The sequence below is a fragment of the Perissodus microlepis genome, chromosome 18 (genome assembly GCF_051167445.1).
Source record: "Perissodus microlepis isolate ML-2025 ecotype Zambia chromosome 18, ASM5116744v1, whole genome shotgun sequence".
Taxonomy (NCBI): Eukaryota; Metazoa; Chordata; class Actinopteri; order Cichliformes; family Cichlidae; genus Perissodus; species Perissodus microlepis.
The window spans coordinates 19,497,210-19,522,124 of record NC_140478.1 but is presented as its reverse complement, the minus strand read 5'-3'; the positions used below and the strand labels follow the sequence as shown (position 1 = coordinate 19,522,124).

General features: G+C 40.5%; 2 protein-coding genes across 10 annotated transcripts in view; both read right to left on the bottom strand.

Moving 5' to 3' along the window:
• obscnb (obscurin, cytoskeletal calmodulin and titin-interacting RhoGEF b) overlaps positions 1-12,684 on the bottom strand; it is a 59,425-nt gene extending 46,741 nt beyond the window's left edge. For 4 of the 7 annotated variants that reach the window (XM_084912472.1, XM_084912473.1, XM_084912474.1 and 1 more), the window contains exons 1-14: positions 11,976-12,683; positions 9,104-10,187; positions 7,116-7,385; positions 6,606-6,866; positions 5,856-6,161; positions 5,496-5,762; positions 5,286-5,392; positions 3,312-3,480; positions 2,089-2,364; positions 1,719-2,000; positions 1,179-1,454; positions 805-1,086; positions 438-713; positions 36-317 (exon numbers count right to left, since the gene is read on the bottom strand). In XM_084912472.1, coding sequence (XP_084768598.1) covers positions 36-317; positions 438-713; positions 805-1,086; positions 1,179-1,454; positions 1,719-2,000; positions 2,089-2,364; positions 3,312-3,480; positions 5,286-5,392; positions 5,496-5,762; positions 5,856-6,161; positions 6,606-6,866; positions 7,116-7,385; positions 9,104-10,178 — 4,129 coding nt within the window. In that variant the 5' untranslated portion in view covers positions 10,179-10,187; positions 11,976-12,683. Of the gene's footprint in view, positions 1-35; positions 318-437; positions 714-804; positions 1,087-1,178; positions 1,455-1,718; positions 2,001-2,088; positions 2,365-3,311; positions 3,481-5,285; positions 5,393-5,495; positions 5,763-5,855; positions 6,162-6,605; positions 6,867-7,115; positions 7,386-9,103; positions 10,188-11,975 lie in introns of all 7 variants that reach the window. The other 3 variants (XM_084912469.1, XM_084912470.1, XM_084912471.1) reach the window with 1 other exon arrangement.
• A 2,421-nt stretch (positions 12,685-15,105) lies between these two features.
• Positions 15,106-24,915, bottom strand: part of atg9b (autophagy related 9B) — an 11,073-nt gene continuing 1,263 nt past the window's right edge. Inside the window, exons 3-14 of one of the 3 annotated variants that reach the window (XM_084912477.1) lie at positions 24,896-24,915; positions 24,151-24,321; positions 22,388-22,529; positions 21,489-22,237; positions 21,037-21,190; positions 20,637-20,816; positions 20,276-20,521; positions 19,770-20,008; positions 19,550-19,643; positions 19,161-19,245; positions 18,767-18,936; positions 15,106-18,635 (exon numbers count right to left, since the gene is read on the bottom strand). The exon at positions 24,896-24,915 is cut by the window's right edge and continues 45 nt beyond it. In XM_084912477.1, coding sequence (XP_084768603.1) covers positions 18,785-18,936; positions 19,161-19,245; positions 19,550-19,643; positions 19,770-20,008; positions 20,276-20,521; positions 20,637-20,816; positions 21,037-21,190; positions 21,489-22,237; positions 22,388-22,529; positions 24,151-24,321; positions 24,896-24,915 — 2,232 coding nt within the window. In that variant the 3' untranslated portion in view covers positions 15,106-18,635; positions 18,767-18,784. Of the gene's footprint in view, positions 18,937-19,160; positions 19,246-19,549; positions 19,644-19,769; positions 20,009-20,275; positions 20,522-20,636; positions 20,817-21,036; positions 21,191-21,488; positions 22,238-22,387; positions 22,530-24,150; positions 24,322-24,895 lie in introns of all 3 variants that reach the window. The other 2 variants (XM_084912478.1, XM_084912476.1) reach the window with 2 other exon arrangements.

Sequence of the window (24,915 nt, the reverse complement as noted above, 5' to 3'; positions counted from 1 at the left end):
CCCATGAATCAAACCAGTTAGATCATTGCCCCTACCTGCCACCTGTAGTTTGAAGGCCAGCTTTTCAGTCCCAGCCTCACAGATGTACTCTCCAGCATCCTTCTTCTCCACACTGTCGATCACCAGCTGGCGATTCTTGGCCTTTGATTCAGTATGGATTGTCTTACTGGAAGTCAGCAGCTTGCCATCCTTGTACCACTTCACTTCTGTCTTGGCGTCGGCTACTTCACAGCTCAGGACAGCCTTCTGGGAGATGGTGGCTTTCACTTCCTTCTTAACTGAATCCTTGTTAAAGAAGGCTGATTGGACATGTGTGTCTATGGAAACCATGAAAATAAATTCAAATTCTTCGCTGTCCAGAAACAAATAGGTTTAATATCTGTAAGGCGCATAACTCAAGAGGAAAAACTAGAAACCAGTTAGGGCACTGCCCTTACCTGCCACCTGTAGTTTGAAGGCAAGCTTTTCAGTCCCAGCCTCACAGATGTACTCTCCAGCATCCTTCTTCTCCACACTGTCGATCACCAGCTGGCGATTCTTGCCCTTAGACTCTGTGTGGATAGTCTTGCTGGAGGACAGGAGCTTTCCATCTTTGTACCACTTCACCTCTGTCTTGGAATCAGAAACCTCACAGCTCAAAGTGGCCTTCTGGGACAAAGTGACTTTCACCTCCTTTTGTATAGAGTCCTTATTATAGAAGACTGATTGGGCCTCTGAACGAGGAGTCATGAAAGGAAAAAACATCAGATGATATTTATTCAAAATATAGAAACTAAGTAATGCTATGATTTCAAAAAATCTTACCTGCCACCTGTAGCTTGAAGGTGAGCTTTTCAGTCCCAGCCTCACAGATGTACTCTCCAGCATCCTTCTTCTCCACACTGTCAATCACCAGCTGGCGATTCTTGCCCTTTGACTCAGTATGGATTGTCCTGCTGGAACTCAGCAGCTTACCATCCTTGTACCACTTCACTTCTGTCTTGTTATCAGATACCTCACAGCATAGAACAGCTTTCTGTGACAGGGTGGCTTTTACCTCCTTTTGGATTGACTCCTTATTAGAGAAAGCTGACTGGACCTGTGTGTCTGAGGAGACCATGAATATGGATGATAAATTTCTCTCTCTCTGCAGCACCTGCAAGCCCCGTGAATCAAACCAGTTAGATCATTGCCCCTACCTGCCACCTGTAGTTTGAAGGCCAGCTTTTCAGTCCCAGCTTCACAGATGTACTCTCCAGCATCCTTCTTCTCCACACTGTCGACCACCAGCTGGCGATTCTTGGCCTTTGACTCAGTATGGATTGTCTTGGTGGAAGTCAGCAGCTTGCCATCCTTGTACCACTTCACCTCTGTCTTGGTATCGACCACCTCACAGCTCAGCGTGGCTTTCTGGGAAAGCGTGGCTTTAACCTCCTTCTGAATAGACTCCTTGTTGACGAAAGCTGACTGGGAATCTGAGGGTAACACAAGTAAGAAGAGCAGTGCTGTCATAAGCTTTAAAATCACAGATGATTGGAATAATTTAGAGGCAAAATATGAAACACACACTTAGCGCTTGATAGGATGATATGATAAATCTAAATATGTATATTTTTGGCACTTCAAGATAGTGGATGGTTTAGATGATTAAATGTACACCATGAGCATTACTATGAATTTTATACATTTATAAAGATTAAAAATCTTTAGATATAAATGAATCAACCAGGCTGTCCCACCTGTGACAAATATCTTGAAGACTAGTTTGTCCCCTCCAGCTTCACAGGTATACTCTCCAGCATCACTCTTCTCCACCTTTTCAATCACCAGCTGGCGAGTGTTGCCTTTTGCTTCTGAGTATATGGTCCTACTGGATATCAACAGCTTGCCATCTTTGTACCATTTCACCTCTGTCTTGCTATCTGACACATTACAAGTAAGAGTTGCTTTTTGGGAGAGAGTGGCCTTCACTTCCTTTTGGACTGACTCTTTGTTGGAGAAGGCAGCTACAGCTGGAGTTTCTGTGAGGAAAAAAGAAGTTTCTGTGCCATCAAATACTCCCAAATCAACACAAAAAAAACCCAGCCTTGTGCCATCATGCAGTGTTACCTTTTATCTTAACCTGGAATGTGATTTTGTCAGCTGCTGTCTCACACGAATAATGTCCTTCATCAATCTTCTTGGCACTCTTGATAATGAGTTTCCTTTGAGTCCCTTTGGAGATGATGGTAGTTCTTTGGTCCTCAGTGATCTCCATTTGATCTTTTCTCCACACAACAGCAGCACTGGCAGATGAAACCTCACAGCTCAGCTCAAGATCTCCTTTGAGAGTCGATGACATTCCCATGGTACCTCTGGCTTTGTTTAGAAATTTGGCAGGTTCATCTTAGGGGGGAGAAAGCAATAGAAAGTTACAATGTGACTTATGTGTAATAATAAAATTAAATGTCTTTTTTAAAAGTTTAGTTGGATTGTTAATGCAGGAGCTCATGTTTAGGAAGAGGGTTGGCCACGGCCCAACCACTTCCAACAACAGGGCCAGCCTGAGAAGCAGTTTCTTCTCAGGATTTATTTTCAATTCATTTAAAATAAACATTTAAATAAACAAAAAGACTAAACATGTTTTCCTTTCCTTTCTAATAAAGTAAAAGGAAGCAGTTATTAAATTATCATACATGAATTCCAGCCGATAGCAGCCACTTTACAGTGACCCGTTAAATATAAGAAAGCACATCACAGGTCAGAGGGTTGATCAGCAGAGGATGAAGAAACTGTCTTTAACTTTACTTTGAATTGTATAATGCTGTGGGTCCATATCATGTGACATGTGGATGATGTTCTTGTGTTTTTATGAGATATTTACATTAGAAAAAACTCATCTAAAACATGTCACCTGTAATTAATGGATGTTTTTTTCTTGCATTTAAATTTTTTAGGCTTTCACATTTTTATGGGGGTTTTTTGTTTTTGTTTTTTTAATGGCAGGAATACTCGGGTAATGGGTTAGAGTGAGGATGAAGTCACTTAATGTGGAAATTCATTTACAGTTAAAAACAGAAAAATAAACAGAGAGCATACTTGAGTTAGAGGGGACCATTTCTGCCTGTTTTATTTTGTCCTTGAAAGCACGGGCAGTTTCTTTTGAGACAAGCTAATGAATCTGTTTGATGCCTCAAAGATAAAACCAATCAGAGCAGCTCACATTCCAGTAAATCATTTGAGGTGTTTTGCACCCTGAACCTAGTTCCTATTACAAAAATCATCTCTGGAAAATCCTAATTGTGATTTGAAGCAATAAATGATGTAAAGTTAGCTGCAATTTTTACATATACCTTTAAGAGTGAGTTGCATGGACATCTTGTCATCAGGTAACACACAATCATAAATGCCCACATCTTCCTCAGTGACGTTGTGTACCATCAGGATCCTCTTGCGGTCATTAATCACATATTCATACTTTTTGCCCATTTTTAGCTCCCGTCCGTTCTTCGTCCAAACCACCTGAAGAAAGAAATACAGAAATGCTTTCCAAATTAAACAGGTTAGGATCACACAAACACATACATGTGCTATTAATGTTAACTGGAATTACTCAAACACAAAAGTGTCTCATTTGCAGATTATTCAGAAAAGGGTGCACCAAGGGTGTAGCATTGGAGGACAAAGAACAAGGCGGTCACAGGAAATTTGAATATTTAATGAAAAGTGAAAAGTTGTGTTACACAAGAGTTAAAACAGAATTTTGTGTTAGGTAAAATGAAAAAAATGTATACAGATGTAAAAGTTATAATCCTATTAAGTAACTTAATAGTGCACAAGTTGTATAGTCAAAATATAATTTGAGGTACCTAAAGTAAGCATATTGATCATGTTGAATTTGAATCAAAAATATTGTAGAGTAGAAGCAGGAAGTAACACTACACAGAAGTGCTTAAATTAAAATACAAGTACATTAAACCAGTACTTAAGTAAATTACTCAAGTAAAGCTCTTTGTGTTTGTCAGGTCAATTCATTTTATTTATACAGTGCCATATCACAACAACAGCCGCCTCAAAGAGCTTTATATTGTAAGGTAGACCCTACAATAATAATATGTAGACGTATACCGTATTTCCCGGACTACAAAGCGCACCTGAATATTAGCCGCACAAGCTAAAATCAGGGGAAAATCCTGTTTTGTACATACATTAGCCGCACCTGACTAAAAGCCGCAGGTGTTTCAATGTTGACTTATCATATGTAAGAGAATATGCACAAAGGGAATTGTCAGGAAAGAGATGGCTGTTTGGAGACACACCCCTTTTATTAATATTTTGAAAAACAAGTTATGGGTACATATTTGCATAACTTTTTAGGTATATGTACAAGTACCGGTAATTACAAGTACGAAACATGTACTGTGCTTCATAAATGAGTAACAAATGTAGTACACAACAGTAACCTACAGCACACCAGAAAAATAGATTCGGACTACCTTTTAGGCTCAGGTGCAGTGACACGGCTTTAACAAGAAGAAAAGTCAGTCATTCACCACCATCTTCCTGCGCACTAAAACCACCAAAGTCCTCTTCTCCAGTGTCGGATACAAACAGGCTCAGGATGGCTTCGTCATCCACTCTCAGCTTCTTTCCTTTGTTGTCACTTTCAAAACCAAACAAATCCTCGTTGTCAGTGTCAGAGTCGAACACCCTCAGAAGGGCCGTGGCGGTGTCCTCCTCTCCATCATGCAGCAGTCCAGCCCGTGGTGATCACCCCCGTTGGTGATCATGGATGTTTTCACACTTTTCCACGCTGTCAGATTCCACTGGTGGAGTTGAGCATAACTTGCTTTTCGCAAGTTTATCGCCGCTCGTCATCCACGCCTCCCGCTGAACGCGTAGCGCTACTTTGAATTTTTTTTTTCGCGCTACTTGTACGGCACTATGTTGCCTGGCGGATGGACATGTGACCAACATACCACTCTTGAACCCCGATACTGTGTGTCTGATCACATGCCCTTCCGCCAGGCAATGTAGTGCCGTACAACAGCGGAACAAACAAAACAAATCGTCTTACGATATGACAAAAATCATGGACAATCCATAGAAAAGCCGCACCTGACTAAAAGCCGCAGGGTTCAAAGCTTGTGCAAAAAGTAGCGGCTTATAGCCCGACAATTACAGTAATTAGGATAATTAAATATCCTATTGACACATCTACAAAGCTCTTTCAAAAAGACGTTAAATGTTACATTAAAACAGCTGTTTTAATAGAGTCTGTAAAGGCAAAAACTAAAACAAATTATTTACATATTTCTATCACTAACCTGTGTGTCGTAATCTGACACCTCAACAGTCAGCTGAGCAGTGGCTTGGGCACTGCAGGTCACCACCTCTAGATGATCGGATTTGTTGGTGAACCTAACAGAAGGGGCTGAAAACAACGTGGCAATGTAAGAGGGTATTACTGATTGGAAGAAAAAAAACAAAAAAAAGACACAAATTAATAGGACTGAGGTCATTTCTCTAGTGTGTACCTTTCACATTGAGGATGCAACTGCTTTGTGAGCCTCCACCCACAAACTTGACTTCAGTTCCGTTCATTTCCATGGTCACAACTCGGATGAGCAATGTGTGTATGTTTTTTGACCTGGTGATGAGGTAGTCGGCTCCGCTGCGCAAAAGGCGTCCGTTTAGGGACCAGAAGCCTGAGCAAACAGCAGACAGCTCAACAGAGATGGAGAATTCCTCACCGGAGACTGCAGTGCTGTTAATCAGACCTTTTCTGATTTCTGCAGTGGGTTCTGAAAAGAGGCCCGCAAACAGGATTTTAAGAAAGAAGAACAAAAACCAAACATAGACATAAATGACAACAATCACAGAGAATTCAGTCTTACCAAGGTAGAAGGTTCCAGGTACCTCCAGGTAGGCACTCTGCCCAAAGTCATTAATGGCAGAGATACGGAACTGGTAGCTAGCTTCTTCACTGAAGTTGCAGATTGTAAACTCTGTTGTGACAATGGTTTCTTCAGCATTGCACCTCTGCCACATTTGGGTACCAACCTTCCTTCGCTCTACAACGTAGCCTTTGATGGGGACAGGGCGGTCACTGTCAGGAGGAGACCACTGAATGGTGATGGAGGACTCTGTTTTGTTCTGCACCACAGCGTCAACTGGGGGATCGGGAGGATGCTTCCGGGCAGCTAGAGAAAAATATTGTGATGTTATTTAGTTGAAGTACTAGTTTCAGTTCTTCTTTTGTATTTAATATATGCTGATATTTGACCTAACAACAAGAAATATATCGAGATACACTGTTTTGTATAATTCAATAAATGTTTGGTTCATTATTGTACCAGAGGGTCCTGTCACCCTCCCCTCATCCCCAAATGATTGCAGCAGATGGCTGGAGTTTTTCCTTCCCACTGTTGCCAAGTGTTTAGTCATAGGGGGTTGTCTGATTGTTGGGTTTTCTCTCTAATATTGTAGGATCTTTACCTTACAATAAAAATCACCTTGAGGCAACTGTTGAAATGATATTGCACTATATAAATAAAATAAATTGAATTTAAATCAATCGCCACAAAATATTTTGTATATATTTACTACAGATATCATCAGAATGTATCAAACAACATCTAACCCACCAGTAACTGAGAATCGGGTGGATGTCTTGCAGTCTCCAGCCACAAACGCCACTTCTCCAGAGTCCTCTGCCTGGCAATCTCTAATTGTGAGTGTGTACTGTCTAAGCACGCAGCCGATGGAAATACGTGAATCCTCTTTTAACTTCTCGCCATTGCGAGTCCAGTAGGCGTCTGGATAGGGATGTTCCAGCTCCACGCAGAAGATGACAGTGTCGCTAACAGGAACTACTGTCCTCCGAGGAAGCTTCTTAGTTATGTTACCTGAGATATAAGAAGAAACTGATTTGAGATGAAGAAAACAGAACTGAAAACTGCATTTTTCAAATAGACATAGCAGTAAATAATGGTCCAATGTAGTAAACGTTCACAGACCAGGTCATGTCGCATTAAGTATCCACATGAGATGCATGTAATATTTACATTAAACCCATATAGACAATTGTAATTACACTTGATAAGTGCACAAACAATGAAGAAGAGCAGTGGAAAGAAAAAGAGTCTCTACCGTACCCAGGACTGTGAGCTCAGCCACAGTGCGACTGCCCTCTTTCATCTCGCATATATAAACTCCATCGTCGTTGGTGGTAACGTTGTGTATGGTGAGGCGACGGAGGGTGCCGTCCTGCTCCATGCGATATTTAGCATTTTGCTGCAGTCGCGTTTCCTCCATGAACCAGTTGGTATAAGTGGAAGTAAGAGGCACCTCACACATGAGTGTGGCTGAGGTTTTTTCCTGCACCTCCACATCCTGCAGCTTTCTCCTGAATGGCACCTTGGGTTCTGGCACAAGGAAATATGACAGAATCTTTAACCAAACCTGAACTACATCACACTTTCAACTTCTACATGTATTTACCCACATATTCAAATATATGTCAGGCTAATGAAATATCAATAAAGTGAGAGAAACTAGAAAATTTAAATTCAGGAATCAAGTGTAGAAAATCTGATTTAAGTTACGGAAGAAGTGAGATAAGTTCAACCTGAGCACTCAGTATAGCCAAATAAAATATTTAACATTTGCGTTCATGTTTTCCAATATGTTTCCTAAACTGTGCTCTCCAAAGACTGAGTTAATTTCATCTTGCCATGCTGAATATTTTTGCTTCAAGCATGGTTGTAATAGCATCCAAACAGGCACTCCAATTTGGCAATAAACTCCAAATCCAAGGGGCAGGTTACACCATGGACAGTCTGTCACATTTATAGAATACATAAGGTGCACTGATAGGAATGGGATCCTTTCTGTCAACATCTCTTATTCATCTCATATTCTTGTTCTTGTTCCAATCCACTGCCTTTATGTGTGAATTTTGCACGTTCTCCCCTTGCCTGTGTGGGTTCTCTCTCGGACACTCCGGCTTCCTCTCAAAGTTCAGAGTCATTAATTTTAAGTTAACTGGTGATTCTTGGTGTGAATGTAAGTGTGAATAGCTTTCTTTTTCTGTATGCTAGCCCTGTGGTAGACTGGCAACCTGTCTAGGGTGTATCCAGCTTATCCACCCGTTGACAGCTGTGGTAGACTCTAGCTTAACTTCAACCCTAAACCCTAAACTGGACAAGTACTAAAGAAAATGGATGAGTATTAGCAAACTACATGTGCTGGATACTGTATTTGCCATTACACTACCATTTATTTTCTAGCCACATATAGTAAAACTTCTTTCCATTTCAAAGCTTTCTGCACAACTCCAGCAAAGTACCAAATTGCCGGGTAAATATCACACAAAGAACCAATTTTCCTGCACTTTGAATTCAGCTGGTACATCGGCAGCTTGGCACTCGACATCGGACTGACTGGAAATTAATATCTGAAATAAAATCTGCAACTCTACAGCTTCATATCCTGGACCAACATCTTCCCGAGGGAAGTCACATCAGCAGTGTGCCAAAGTGATCTACTGAGTGAGTGACCATCTTAGCAACTGTGAACTACTCATCGCCAGCAGAAAATAGCTGCAACACAACACCTTACTTCAGGAGATGAGCCAGAATTTAGTCTTGTTGTTAAAAGGCAAACAACAAGACCCAGAAGATTCAGAAGAGTAATTACAGTTCCCAGTAAGCACTGCTCTCAGTTTGTAACTATTAAAATATACAAATGAGTCACACTGCAGCATGGGGGACACGATATTTAAGTACAACGGATGCTGCAGATTATAGATACACCATGACAGTGTTATAAACAGTGTAATAAATTAATATGCAGCTCAAAATATCCTCATCAAATAAACCATTTACTTCTCCTAGAAAAGGATTCATGACTTCTAAACTATTAAATATGTACATAAGTATGAGCTTTTTATAAACATTTGTATCTTCAGAGGGTTAGGGTCTTTGACCTGAGTACTACAGTTACATTATCAAAAAAATAAGGTAAAGCCAGCCTTAATATTAACCCTGCATACTTATTAGAAGTATGCAAACATATCTTTACTAAAAACTTACTTCAGGAGGATTTTCTTAACTGCGATTGCTCAAAAATGGTAATAGCTTACCTTTGACTGTTACTAACACAGCGCTGTAGGTCTGCCCAGCCATATTGGTTGCATTGCAGGTGTAGAGGCCATTATCGGTCTGCTTGCAGTACAGGATTTTCAGGATGAAGTTCTCAGCTTGGTCCTCATAAATGACATGTCTGCGGCCCTCGCTGATGTTCGTTCCATCCTTCCTCCAGATAATGTGGGGTTTGGGGTGACCGGTCACAAAGCAGCTGAGTTTGGCATGTTTCCCCTCAGTCACGGTGCAGGTACGAGTGAATACACCTTTGGGAAGCTTCGCCAGGGCAGATGCTCGCAGCTCGTGTTCCAGGCCCAGAGAACTGAAAGCATCCGTGATTTTGGCCGTGGAGGAGGAAGAAATGGAGGTGCTGCTTTCTTCATTGCGGTAGATGGAGATCTCCTCTTTGCGCTTCTGTAGGTGAGAGAGAAGGGAGCTGCTCTTATCTACAGCTTGGCGGTGGGAATCCTGAGCATCTACAACGAGGGCAGCCGCAGCTTGTGCGCGGCCGACAGTGTTCTGGGCCCTGCAGGTGTAAGTGCCGCTGTCCAGGTTTCGTATGCACTGGATCTTTAAAGTGCTGCCATCGCTCTCAGAAATGATCTTGATGCGGTTGGTCTCCCCCAGGTAGCGCCCATCCTTTTCCCATTCAAAGTTGGCCTCAGGGTAAGCTGCAACTCGGCAGTGGAAAACAACATCACCGCCCAAAACAACGCGTGCAGAGGCAGGCTTCACCATGAAAACAGGGGCCTTCTGAGACATCTCTGTCGGCAGCGCCACTTTGAGGGTTACAGCGGCGTAAGCTTCACCGACGCTGTTCTTAGCTCTGCACAGGTACTGTCCACTGTCCTCCAGAGTTAAGTCATAGATGGTCAGACGATAAGCGTCTCCATCTTCCACAGTCTTGAAGCGGCCTCCGGACGTCAGCTTCAGCTTGTCTTTTTCCCAGGTTATCAGTGGAGTTGGGCTGCCCACAATTGTGCAGCTGAGTGTGGCATCCTTGCCCACACACACTGAAAATGCCTTTGGGCGAGTGAGAAACCTGGGGGCCCCTCCAAACAAGTTTTGTTCCATCGTTTGTTCCTGTGATCAAACAAAGGGCAAATATTACACATCTTATAAGTCTTATAAATATCTTGGAACAGTTATTGAGTCCAAACTCAACTTTGAAGCAACATGTGTGCAAAAAATCTCCACACTGATAAAACCATTTGTTTCATCCTGCTTTTTTTAGTCTATTTTATCCTTTTTATTTGGTGTCACGGTGTTGATTTCTGCCTCATGGCAGATGGCTGCCCCTCCCTGAGCCTGATTCTGCCAGAGGCTTCTTCCTGTTAAGAGGGAGTTTTTCCTTCCCACTGTCACCACATGCTTGCTCATAGGGAGGCATCTGATTGTTGGGGTTTTCTCTCTATTACTGTAGAGTCTTTACAGTATAAAGCACTTTGAGGTGACTGTTGCTGTGATTTGGTGCTATGCATATAAAATTGAATTGAACTGATATTTATCTGTGAAGGACAGAAAGGGCAGATTGGTGAGCCACGGCTGAGCTCAGCATCACTGTACACCACAATTATAGTGTCTGCTGGGCATGATTTTACTGGACAATTTGCTCCTTTTGCATAGTGACTTTCAGCTTCTCGTCCCAAAGTGCAAAACAATACGGTTTACAAAACAACTTTGTTCCAGCAGCCATTACTCAGATTAACCGAGCATAGCGTTGCTATCCTACATGATGCCAATTGAATTCTCTGTAATTATAGTATAATTATTTCTTCAGTATTTTTTTATTAAGCTTATATATTTTCTGTGTTTGCACTGACAATGTGTGCATGGATGGAAGATGGATGACTCTCTACTGCAGACCAAATCTACCCATGGGTACAAATAAAGTAATTGAAACAATAAAAAGATTAAATAAATAAATACAAAACTTATTTTATATATGTACAAGTTTAATAACTTTTATTAAAAACACCAATATTCAACTGCAAGTATAAATAAACCAGGAAGTACAAATGTAAAAATTACAAAACTATATCAAGAAAAATAAATACATTTTCTATTATTTCCTGTAGATCATATTCCTCCACAAACACCTGTCAGCTTTACACAAACCCATTGTAAAATCTGGCATTCTGCTATGTGTTCTCTAAAATATGTTATGCTATGAAAATAGACATAAATCCAGAGTTAGGGTGGCATATTTATAGCTGACAGTTACAGTAGCTATATATCAGTCAACATATCCTTGCCCTGCCTCAGCGGACATTCATCAATACAAAGACCTATTCAAAGGGAAAGAAGCTAAATAGCAAACAAATTCCCTCACAACAAGGTCAGAAAGAGCGCTTATGTGTCTTTCAAACAGTGACATTTACCAGCTTTGTCACCTCTGCCGCTTTAACTGCCTGTCCCAAAAATAACCTCAGCTGTCAGACTCCGTCTCTGTCCATTGCCATTTGTAGAAGCGAAAGGGACATCAGCTGTTTGATAAAGCTCCCACTTCACAAACATACTTCATTTCTAGCACTGTCCGTTTTCTACCAGCTGAGGAAAACTCGTAAAAAAAAAAAAAGACACTGGAATTTAATGAACGACTTCTGGCTAGTAAAAAACCACGAAAAAAATTCGGCAAAGGAGCTTGTGTTTACTTAAATATAACAGAAAGGATGATGCGGTTAGCTAATGAACTCAAATCAGCCCCTGTAATAGTCACAGGTGAAAAATGACAGTTATCTACCTCTTTGAGCTGCACCTAAGCTCAAATTAACCAACAAAAAAAGGAAAAGAAATTCTAACTTCGACCAAGTTCCCATGTAAACTTTACTGTAAGAAAATGAGTTAACTGTTGTGTTACTGCTTCTTCACCTTGAGTCCTTAACCGTTCAGGAAATTCAGGCGCTGAATCATGTGGGCCAAACAATCAATAGCCCGTCAGGATTTCCGGATGATGGCCCTCTCCAACAGCGTTCAGGGGCTCCACATGGGGGGCAAGAAAAAGTCTTCTTTGACCTCAAATATATTTCAAAATGGTTGTAAATCCAAGATAGTGAAACATCCCCCCCGTCTCCTGCAGTGGGCGGTTGAGCAGACTTACTTTTTCTTTCTTCTCTGGTGCCTCATGATGCCACATAGCTGACGTGCCTATTTTGGCGCAGCCTCCTTTCCAAAATAGACCTGTCATTTGGAGATAGGAGATAGCCTGATGGTGGCTTCGGGAAGGAGAGCAGGCTGGCCTGGCCTCTGCTGGGTTGCTGCTGCTGCAGGCTGGAGACGACAATACGGACACAAGTCATAAACAACTCATACTAGGTGTAAATGTGCCGCGTGTGGACGCGTCAAGAACTAGCAGTTTATTGAGTTTCAGTTCAATTCAGGTTTAGTTATATATCAGTCGCCTCAAGGCGCTTATATTATAAGTTAAAGACCCAACAATAATACAGACAAACACCAACAATCAGACGACCCACCCAATGAGCAAGCACCTTGGCGACAGCGGGAAGGAAAAACTCCCTTTTAACAGTTAGAAACCTCTGGCAGACAAGGGCGCCACCAAGGGAGAGCCGTGCCCCCCCGCCCCCCGGCGTCACTTTATATATCCCTCACGCTTCCCATCGTCACATGCTGCACCCATGCACTGTTCATGTTTTTTGGGGGGGTTTGCCACCCCAAGATTTTAGTGCCCCCCCTATAGTCAAGCCTATAAACAAATTCTGATTATGCCCCTGCCAGCAGAATCAGGCTCATGTAAATCGGCCCACAAAAAAGTATTTTTTATTTTTATTAACTATTTCTGTTTTAATATCATTTTAACTGTATTCAAAACCTGTCAATTATCCCCTCCAATGTAAAGGAGGGCATACATTTTGGACTTACTGTATTTTCGTGGTTTTAGAGATTTTACCACTCCGAAACAAAAAATTCCCCCATGTCTATTCATACTACACCAAAGTAATGAAGTAACAGATAAAGAGTTTTATTCTTTTAAGTAATTAAATAACTTTACGCTTTTTTGTACTTTTAAATCCAAATTCTGCTTCTTTTTTCTCCTATTAAGATATCTCAAGGATTGAATGTTCAGTTAAACTTCTTTATCCTGACAGAAAGATGAGTTTCCTTTAAGATTTTTCACTTAAGAGTACATGTAAAATGAGTTTGATTTATGTTCTGTACTTGGATAGTCAAGGTAATTGAGCCCCCATTTTGGGTGGCATGCCTGGTTTAGAATTCACAGGCAGGGTATTATTCTGAAAACTATGTACCGTAGGGGATTATTCATGATTTGAAGACTTAACAGCACTGCAAACAAAACTGAACCTCCACTTCTTCGCTTGTTGTTGTTCACTTGTTTCAGACTTTCTTAGATGTGCAAATCTGAGATGCTCAAATCAATCTCTTGCCACCTCCGTCTCTACTTAATGAAAGTTTGCCTCAGCTTACAGCAGCTCAAGATGTGCCAGGTTAAATGTGAAGGTAATTAACACCAAGACATCATTAGATACTGCATCACAAATCCAGTCCCTGTCGTCATATTACCAGTAACAGAATCTGGCCTGCACTCTGATATCATTGAACATTTTCAGTGGTGACAAAGGCACAAACAGCTTCCTCATTTTTCTGCTTATTTATAGAATTAAACCCCGCTCTGATCTCTGAACAAAAACGTAAATCTATCAGTCTGCCTCTCTTGATAGTTCATTCATTTGCAGTAGTTGTAGTGAATAATAAATCCACTTAATCTGCTTATGATTAGGCTGAGAGGTTGACTGAGCTTGCAGCAGACTGTTTTCCACAACATCCACTGTGACAGCTGCTGTCCCCAGCTCATCAGGCCCAGAATGAAGTTATGACTTCATATTGTCCATATTGTGGAAAGGCCTAGAATGCAGTAATACTTTAAATGTATCCTTAGTGAAGTATTCACTTTGATTAAATCACTTGATAAAGCATGGCAACAAACCTCAGGTTGCAGTGCACGTTTTTAATATAGACTCTCAATTTCCTTTTAGCAAAAAATCATTCTACTTAAAGTGACTAAAGCTAGTGTTAACCCTTTTGTCCCCAAACTTTGGCTTCCATGTTATTTTCTTACTCTTCCAGTGCGGGCTTTCCCCCCAGTGCCAGTGACTGACAGCAGCAGGTAGCCTGGACCCTGATTTAAACTCCCAGAAACTCTAGCAGACGGTAATCCACTGTTGCTGCTTTCCTCTGCTTCATCCTCTCCTGGCCGCTGTGTTTAGTTTCCATACTCTAACTAGAGTATGTGTACTGAGGAAGAAAATAGTTTAGATAATGCTATCCTCTGTGTTGGCATGAAATACGTCCAAACCTTCTACTGCGCTACTGTGTCAAAAATTAGCACAGGCTAGGTTCCTTGATTTCAAATCACTTAATATACCAAAGCAACACCACGACATATTTCTGCAACTTTTTGGTAAATGTTTAAAACTCACTTGCAGACAGTAACCACCCTCTCGTGGCACCTGCCAACAGCCTGGCTATAATTTAGCAACCTAAAGATTAAACACCAAGTAAAACATGTCTTTGTAATGAGACTTTTTTTTGCTAAATGGAAGCAATGTATACTCTCCAGTCCGGTCTCCGTGGCCTTCCACTTGACCTCACAGCCATTTCGAGAATAAGGTCATAGCTGTATCATGTTCACAGCTTGAAACACACGGGTGTTACCTTAAGAACAGTTACATGGCAGATGACAAGTGAGACAAATTTTAGTTCTACCAAAGATTAAGGTTACTAAGACTGAACAGCAGATGGCAGGCATGTCTTCTCCAAAACATTCAAGGGGCTTGGACAACATTAAAAACAAGCAATAAGGTGTGCAGGATCAAGTAGGCATAAGCTTCATCCTACCCCTTTTGAAGCATGTAAATTGTATGGTAGAGCGATTCCTTTTTTTTGTATCTGATATATATATTTTTTATATTACTTATATGTTTGAAATAAAACAATTAAATAAAAAATGAGACAAACTAGCAAAAAAGAAGCACATGATATTTATTTACAGTCTTGATAGTATTTACAGTATTATAGCAAGCACAGGACAATAGTGGGAACACATGGCAGTGAGGTGCTGTTAAAGAAAACAACTCACCTTAATTATTCCATACAAAAAGTCCTGATTTACAAAAAAAAAAAAGACTTGATCAACAGGTTACCCTAACACTGCCACTGAACTCTTCTAGAAATGAGGGTCACTGAATGTGATTTATGCAGCTGTTGATGCTGTATGATGTAAAATGACGTTTAATCAATGGAATCAATGTGCTATTCCTTCATAAGTTCCAACAAGACTGTGAGCGGAATCAACTGGTTAGAAAGAGTCATAGAGCAAGTCAGAGGGGAGAAAGAGACAAAGGACAAAAGCACGGAAAACATATATATGACAGTAGTAACAAAATGTGAATAAGTCTGTATAAAACCTTTATATTCATTCAGAAGCTGTTCACTAAATACTTTATTTTTTATTGTTATATAGATTTAGGTGTTATAGTTCAAACTTCTGGGAATCTATCTATCTATCCATCTATAATGTCTCTTGTCTACAGTTATTATTTAACCAAACAAATGGAAAACACATTAGACTCCTTTGGTTGGAAAACGTGAGGGTAAAGAATCTAGTTGTTTAAGTATTTAAGTTTTTACAAGTTAAGTTACATGAAAAACTACTTCCAAGCAACAGCAAAAACAAAAACAAAGAAAATTAAACTTTATTCTTTTTTATTTTAAATAAACATTACATAATCAACCACACACAGAACGATTAAATACACTCAAAATTAGATGTATTTGCCTCTCTACTCAGTCTCTGACAACAACACGTACTGTAAAGCTGTGCTGAAAACAAGTTCTTTTGGCATGTTTCATATTTCAGCTAATGCTGCTCAATTTACAGAACAAAAACATACAGACAAACCTTTGTAACCACAAAAAAAAAAAAAGAAAAAAAAAAAGAAGAAGAAAACAAATTCACCATTTCAGGATGAAAACATAGCACCTTGTTCCAGTCACTGTGATCCTTCGACTGGTCTATATAGTGGATAAGAAACCATAGTATGATCAGAAGGTTTGCCATAATGGCACTGCCAATTACATGGGATGCTCCCGCTTCTTCAGGATGTTAAAGACAGCGCAGTCCCATGACAAAAGAAGTGCACTGTCAGATACAACAGACTGACCTGTCAGCTAACAAGACACATCCACAGTTTCACTATATGCACTCGATGCTATACACAATGGCATGGAAATCAAAAATACTGTACATCCTATGTGCTGGTAAATATGTGAAAGCAAATCTGTTGGTTAACATGAGACGGCTTCTAAAAAGAGCAAATGCTAATCCTTATTACCAAGGCACTGCTTATAATAAAACGACTAACATTAGACACTACCATGGCGTGTAAATGTGGAGACTATCAAAACTCTGTGTTCAAAGCCGAGCTCCAGTGTCTCTACAACACAAACTCATCTCATATGGAAAAAACACCACAAATGAACTGCGACCGCAAGAAATGCATGTAAGCACATTTAAGGCCGTGTGAGGGAAACAGACGTTTACTGACCAGCGGCAGAAGAAAAAACAAACCAAAAAAAACCCAACAAAAAAACATTATGTGCTTGACCACAGTGTTTCCTTATAGTCTGCTGAGGACAAATGACAACACAACACAGGCTGATGCAATGCTTATCTATAAAGTTAAATCAGGATGCAAGTACATACACACACACACACACACACATTAAAAATGCTTTTCAATCAGTGCAAAAGTGTTAGCATAATTACGCAGATGTTAAAATGCATTCCCTCCACAGACGCATGCACGCTCAACGTGAGAGTGAAACAGCTTCTAAACACACGAGAGGGTAAAGACACACTCTGGGGTCTTATAGAGGTGGAGGACTCAATTTATACTCCTTTGCAGAATGCAATAAAACTGGGTTGATATTGTCATCACTAGATCAACTACGAGATTTTGTCCCAGTTTATTTCAGGGTTTACCGGCAATTGCACTCACCATCTTGCCGCTGGGCATGGCATCTTTGCAATAACACCAAAATTAAAGACAAAAACCACATTGTAAGAGGGGCCACACACCACCTCCATTCGTAAAAGTTTATGATTGTTTCATTTTTTTTCCTAAATAAATTATATCTCTCTATATACCTGTATCAATTACATATGTGGGGAAATAAATATATATAATGATCTTACTTTGGAAAAATAAAGTCTTAGCAGAACTGCCGTCCTTATGCAGCACGCACTCTGAAATCAGCCCTTATGATGAAGTTCCATTTTTATATGATCAGTTTGAGGGAAAGCACAAAAAATGGTAACAAGCACACAAAGTATTTGAAAAAAGCAACACCTTACTGTTTTGTTCTTTTAAAAATGGTTTCCACCTACACCTGCCATTAAAATCAAAATGCAGTTGAAAGATGCACCTCTAGAATGAAAAAAAAACGTTTATGTATAATAAATATTTACACAAGAGTAAATACACTACAGAGGTATCGATTTGTGTATTCGTTTTTTCTCCTCCACAACTGAGGTAATGCGGAAAACTAGGATTTAAATACATGTTTTTACATCGGTGTTAAGGCATAACGCTGGCTGTGTCCAGCTTAAACAGATTTCAATTACATCTTCTATCTGCATTGGGATTTCTAAGACAAGTGTACTTGGTGCCCATTACTACGGCTCTGCTTTTGAGGAAAAGCAACTGTCTTGACAGATGAGCCGCAGAAACAACAACACTGAACAAAAATCTGCATTTAGGACCACTAAACACAGACAGCAGCATCAAACCATGTGCATGCTTAGGCTCAAGGAACACCCAGATACACATAGTGTTTTAGCAGTGCGGCTACTGTATAGTGAACTTTTGAATCATTTCAATACTTGGTATATTTTGCAGGAATTGGATCTAGTAGTAAAAATGTGACCTTTGAAGGAACAAGCAAGATGCAAAAGTGTATTTACATTTTACAAGAGTCAAATAGCACAACTCTGAAATGCTTTTTTTCCGCCCCCAGATGACTAAAATTGTTCAGGCAGACAAGATACAATTTGAAGACTTCATGCTGTGGCACAGATTGAGACACTATTCTGTGGAAAACTTCAATTATACTTGCACCGTAATACCCTGTGATGCTCAAATACTCGATTTGTGCGCAGCAGAAGTTGTGATGAACCTTTCGCGTTTCGCGCCCATCGTCGCACGGTGGATCTATGATTACACTACACCTCATCGATCTTTCTGTCATACGAGCTTCGGGAAAAGTTCCTACAAGTTGATAAGAAAATTGTGACAATGTAGACGGAAGACATATGGTTTCCCTGATGCCATAGTCTGCGTGATATGACAGGATGAGGCGTAGAGGTGCAGAGACTGTGGTTATTCAATGAGTCCCTCCTAAAAATGCTGAATGGTGTATTAAAGGTCCATGCTAAATTCTCCATGAAGATCATCTAAGGCCACAACTTTCGTTGAAGAAAGTAAAATGTAAACACTAAAAAAGAAAAGAAAAGAAAAGAAAAACACAAAAAAAAAGAAGAAGAGAAGTGATCACGGCTTTGTAGCTTCAGGACAAACAATGCCCAAAAATACAGAACCACAGAGCATTGAAATGAGAGCGTATACCTTATGACAAAAGGCACTTCAACAACTACCCCCAGTGCCCTGTTTTGGAGTAGATCCACTATTAATCTCCTGATCGTCTTCTTCCTCTTCTTCTACCTCTTGCCAGCCACCAAGATGGACAGTGGTGGGCACAGAAATGCTGGAACTGAGGCCGCTGTGTGCCTGGTAACCTGAGAATAAGGGTATAATATCTATTTGTTTGCTGTCTAATGATTTGTAATATCAGGGTATCCACATCAGAACCAGGATTTCAGCACAACAAGAATTTTTGTCACATTCATTTGATTCTGAATTGACACCAACAATATTTATAAAAGTCATCTGCAAACTAATATTCATAATCTTTGGCTGAATTAAAAATAACAGGTTCTTAAAAATCAACACTTTCATTTACCAGTGTGTGTGTGCAGATCTCTCATTGGCACTGGATTATGCCACTGGCCTGAAGTTCTTGGTGGGTGGGAGCTCTGCTGGTGGAGCTGAAGAGACAAACAGTTTTCAGTGTGCAGCAGAAAGGGGTGCTAAACCTATGGTACTACAAAAGATACTAAAAGCATCACTCTGGCTCAAAATGTGCCTATCGAGCATTAAATCTTTTAAGCAATACTAAAAATGAAACCATGAACTGAAGCTACGATGATACATGAGAGACCAAAGTAAAGACTTGCATGTTTCTGCATGTCTATGTGCAAACATAGCACCTAAAATTTTGGAGGAAAAAAAAGGGACATTGGACACACACATATATGTTTTAGAGGCTATAGTTCATGAACAGGAAATTACCTCATGCATGTAGATGGCATGGAGACTCATCTCGGCTGAGGCAAACTCTGACTGCAGTGCATTGCTTCGGACACGAGAGTCACTGTTAGACATACTGGGAAAAAAAGCCAAACACTTTTTTTTTCCAAAGCTGATAACAAGCATTTGGATTTTGTTTGCTATCGTTTTGTTATAAATAAGCTCAGAATAGAAGTATATAAAATGTACTATTGGAAAATACCTGTCAATTACGGTGCGTTCACTGTGGTACATGGTAGTCTCAGGGTGGACGGAGGAGGGCAGGAGGCCGTGTGACCGGCCACGACTGGTATGCGCGAGCTGAGACGTGGACAAAGAGGCGAGAACGCTGGCTGCAGCAGAAGCAGCGGTGCTTGGTGGGATGAGTCGATGGTCTCGCCCTTGCAGTCCAGATGCAGTTATAACGGGGTGAGCCAGGACACTGGCCAAAAGATTATCAGCCTGGAAACAACAAATGTCAGAAAGTTACAAAAAAATAAAGGAAAAAATTAATGAGAATAGAAATTACAACAATATATTTCATAATGAAACCATTATCAGTATTCAAATTTCTAGTAGTTTAGGCATTAAATATTTATAGAGAAAAACTGATGATCCTAATGGTAAGGGATGACTGCATTACTTAGTTTTCTTTTTACATTAGCTGCCTATATCGTTTTTGAGCAAATAAGTAGTTCTTGCTGTTTGTGTTATCGACTTGGTTCCTACCCCAGTGCCAGACTCGTTGGACTGCAGCGAGGTGCAGAGAGGCGCCTCTGAGAGCAGCAGCTGAGTGGAGGGGCCAGCCTGTGCATCATGGTGCACCTTCTCCTTTAAATGGCTGATAAACACTGAGCTCTCCTGAGGGGGCTGCCACCGTGGATTCTTTATGGTGAAATGCATGAGGGACAGCTCCGTTTTGCCATTTTCAGCCTGCTGGTACACAGATGCCTCTGTCTGTCCTTCTGACAGCCACTGAAAAAACATCAATAGACATATCACCTTTTTGATATCATTTTTTTTTCCACAGTCTTCATTCACTGAGACATTTGTTCATTCAGTCCTGCCAGACAAAAGGAATGGGTCTTACTGTTGGGTTTCCATGGCGTCTGATGTCCATCTGGGCAAAGGAACAGATGTCACCAACTCCAACGACCTCCACGGTGAAGTTCCTGAAGAAGTCAATGATTTCTAGAGACTTGTTTCTCAAGAGGAAGATGAGAATGAAGGGTGTGACAATAGGACTGAGCAACTCCTCCAAGATGAACACCTGAGTGGACAGAGATGACATGAATTTCTGGTTCTGTACGTTTTATTTTATGTACACCCTATAAAAATAATGACTGTGACCAATCTGACAGTTTTAGCATTACCCAGGTCCTGGATTAAAAACCCTCATCACAGCCAGAACAAGCACATAATTTCAGTCTGACAGTCTGACTTGAGTGTGACAAGTGTGTTCCTATCCACTGAGTTTCTGCATTCCTCACCGCTTTGTACTGGAACAGCTGTGCCACCTCGTCACGGGTCTCACTCTTGTTAGCGTTGCCCCTCCAGTGGTCTGGCATATAGTGAATGTGTGCCAGCACACACTGCAGCAGCTGTTCTGGACACCACGCCATATGCTCATCTGGGATGAAAGACCTGGCGTGGGACAGGTACAAAATGTCAGCATTACAGCTGTGCATTACCTGCACATATGAGACAAATGGATAAGCAGAAGAGAAAAGCTTTATCATAAAAAGTTAAAAATTCAGATGGAGTACCTGATGAAGAATATCTAATACTTGCTCATAGTTTTAATGTGAGTTATTTAAAGAATTACTTCACTGATTAGCTTTCAGCTGAATAAATGAAATAAAAATAGACAAATAATTTGTAACAGTGAATATTGTAGTTGTTTTTCGATGACTGACTGTGTGGGCTTGCTTTGAGGACTCACCTTGCGATAGTTATTGTCACCCCCAGCACAGTAATAGCAGTCAGAATGTGCTGCACTGTCAGAACATCCTCATCATAGACTGTAAGTACGATGAGAACAGCCAGCACTGAGCCTGAGAAGAAGGCAATGTTCTTAGCAATCACAGTCAGCAGTGGCGATGTAAACGAGTTCATGTACTTGGAAGTGGGTTTGTAGCCACGACCCAAACGCCCGTGCAGCTCATGGTCCAGCTCATTGAAGTGACGCAGGTATAAACGACCGTAGAGGGACCATCGACGTGCGCCCAAGCTCCCAGGTTCTCTGCGGATCACTTCTGTGTAGCTGAAGAAAGCATAGAGCACCTGCCACACTAGGATGAAGGGACATAGCAGCAAATTGGCCAAACCCATCAGGAGGATGACCCTGCTGAGCTGCTGGGCAAGCTCCAGGCGGTTTCCACTGCGCTTGTACTTGGGGTGCAGGTTCCACTTATTCTGAAAGAGTGAGCCAGGGCCCCAGAAAAGGATGAGTTCAAAGTTGTACTTCAGACCCTGGGTTAGAAAGACCACATTGCCCAGCAGGGGGAGCTGCAGGTGCACCGGCAGCAGGGATTTGTTTATCATGGCCACCATGTAGTTCTTAAAACGTAGGATCCGGTGATAAATATCAAGTTCTGTCAGCTCTTTCTTGTGAATGCACATTTGCTGTTCCCTCTGGAGGCTGATTAGACGGTCTTGGACTTCCTGCCATGTGTAGTTGCATAGTTCATCCTGGGAGAAAGACACAAGGAACCCACTCACATTGAGACAAAGCCACAATTTAAAACACTGAGATTTATCATCTCTCTGCATACCAATGAACATGAGTCAAAAAAATTTGTTTGAATGACCTTAATACTCATCTCAAGTTGGTGCACTCACCATTCTGATCTTCAGTGCTTTGATGTAGAACTGCCTGATCTCCCAGTAGTTCAAAAAGTTGCAAATGACCTTAACAAGACGATAGATCCAGAATATAGCAGCCATGATGAGAAGGAATATGATCCAGCTGTTCTCTTGAATCCTGAACAGAAACAAAAGCCCCTTTAAAACATGGCTAACTTCATGTATCTATTCATACATAGTAAACACTGTACATAATGTAGAGTCATTCTAAAATGTAAAATCTCTTACACAATGTCGGTCATACTTTATGGTTTTTAACTAACTTCATTTATACTTTTACTTGTTTTTTAATCACTGTTGTGTGTATAAAATTCCTGCACTGTCTCAATTTAAGGCCCGTACTCGGCATCTGTGGCACTTTTATTTTAACTGTGTTGTTTATTTGTCATTTATTGCAGACGGTACTATTTTTACTCTTTATCATGCTGCAGTAACACAACAATTTCCCTTGCGGGATTAATAAAGTATTCATCTATCTACACACATTCCCCTCTCCTCTACTAATAATTTAAGTTGGCTCTTCATTATCTAATGACATAATATTTATATGAAGTATGCAACAGCTGATCTTAGATGGAGTAATCTAGTAGACTTCAGTTAACATGTTTTTGGTGGGGGGGTGTTTGAAGTACAGTGGTGGATGTCTGCTCATTATATTCTAAATTTAAGGAAATCCTTTAATGTTCCCATGTGTCTAAACAAACATTAGCAAATTTCAGTGCAACTGTAAAAGCTCTTTATGAGGTAACATTCAGATGTATTAAACAAAATACAATCTTGTTTTCAGTCCGAGCGTTTTAAAGCTGCTTTATGAGGGAAATTAGATATGGGGTATGAAGAGGACAGAGAGAGCCTAAACTGTGGGACAAGTTGTTCCCAAATTAGAAATCCAAGCAGTCGGACGTCATTGCCTTTGATATAAACAACTATTGAGCTGCAGTCAAGCTGAGTCTAGGCTACATGTTGTCAAAAAAAAAAATGTGACAACACAGGAGTGGGAGGGGTAGGTGGCGGGCTTACTCCTGCAGTCAGCTTGTGAGGTGTCATGTGGTAGTCAGCTCGCTGTCCCAGCCAAGCTGTCAGCATCGCGGTTGGCTAGCTGTACCTCACCATAGCTATATAGCTATCAATTACATCGCTCTGTTCTCCAAAGCCAGGCTGAGCTCTCAAAACAAACACCTCCCTCCAAGTAACCATGAGTTGCAGAAATGTTGAAGCTACCAATCTCAGGGTGAATTAAACACCAAAAATGAAAAAACAAACAAACAAAACAAAACAAAAAAAACCACTGAATGAAATATAGAAACCAATCTAATTAATCTGATGACAAACCATTGCCTTGCATTACAAACACAAGTGAGTTCTAACAGATTTCTAGATTAAATGAGAAAACATGCTGGTTACAGTTAAATAAGTTTTTTTTCTTTTCTCAGAGTATGTGACTGTATCTTGCACTCTGAGCCAAATCATTTACAGCCCATAAAGAGATTTAGTGTGAAAGTCTAATTGCGACTGTATTAAGTCAGAATAATGACATCCCTCTAAAGACCTGTCTCTAATCCTGGACTCTGCTTGAGAACAAAGTGTCTAATCAAACTTCCTGGAATGTGCATGACTTTTCATGCCTGTACATTCTGTCAGATTAAGTCAACTCATCCTTTTCCCACCAGAAAAAAAAAGAAAACGAATCTCCTTCAGACACCTAAAGTGTCTGTAGGATTGTAATATGCCATCATTACCTTGCAGTGCACTCCTGAGTTGGTAGGATGGCATCTGGCAGTGTGACTTTGTTCCGGTCCAAAGGGTTCTGGATTGGCCCTGTGTGGTTGACCGCTCGATTGGCAAACAGGACATCATATTCCACGCAGTTGACAAGGAACGTTGTGAATGTGACAACAAACAATAGCTGACTGTGAGGGTGAGATAAAAAAAAAAAAAAAAGAGAGTGATTAGGTTTCACACTTAATGAAAATACCAAGAAAACCAAAAGATAACAATAAAAAGTGTTTAATGTTTAACTGCTATAAATAATTAGGTTATAAACAATACACTACAACAACTGATCAGTGGATAACACTATAGTTAAGTAAAGTCATCCCATCTGATAAACACCAGGAATAACAAATGTCATACAGGCATGGCAGCAGCACAAACAGCAGGAGTATAAAAAATATGTTGCATTAACATGGCAGCTGGTGAAGGGATTAATCCTAACAGAAAAAGTCATAACAGAATAAATAACCACATTAAAAAAAGATACAAAATAACATTTAGAGAAGGAATTGCTTAAAAAAAAGTATTGTCGTCAAAGGCTGGGGTGCAGTTAACTCACAGACACATACACAAGGCCAAACAAATTTCCTCTTAGATCTGCAAACACACATCAACCTAATGTTTTGCATTCAATGTGTATCACCTGCTATGATGGTGCAATATTTTAGCCATCTAAACATAGTGAGTATTTCTGTGCAACTCAGTACTTACGCAAGTTCAAAGAACTCGGA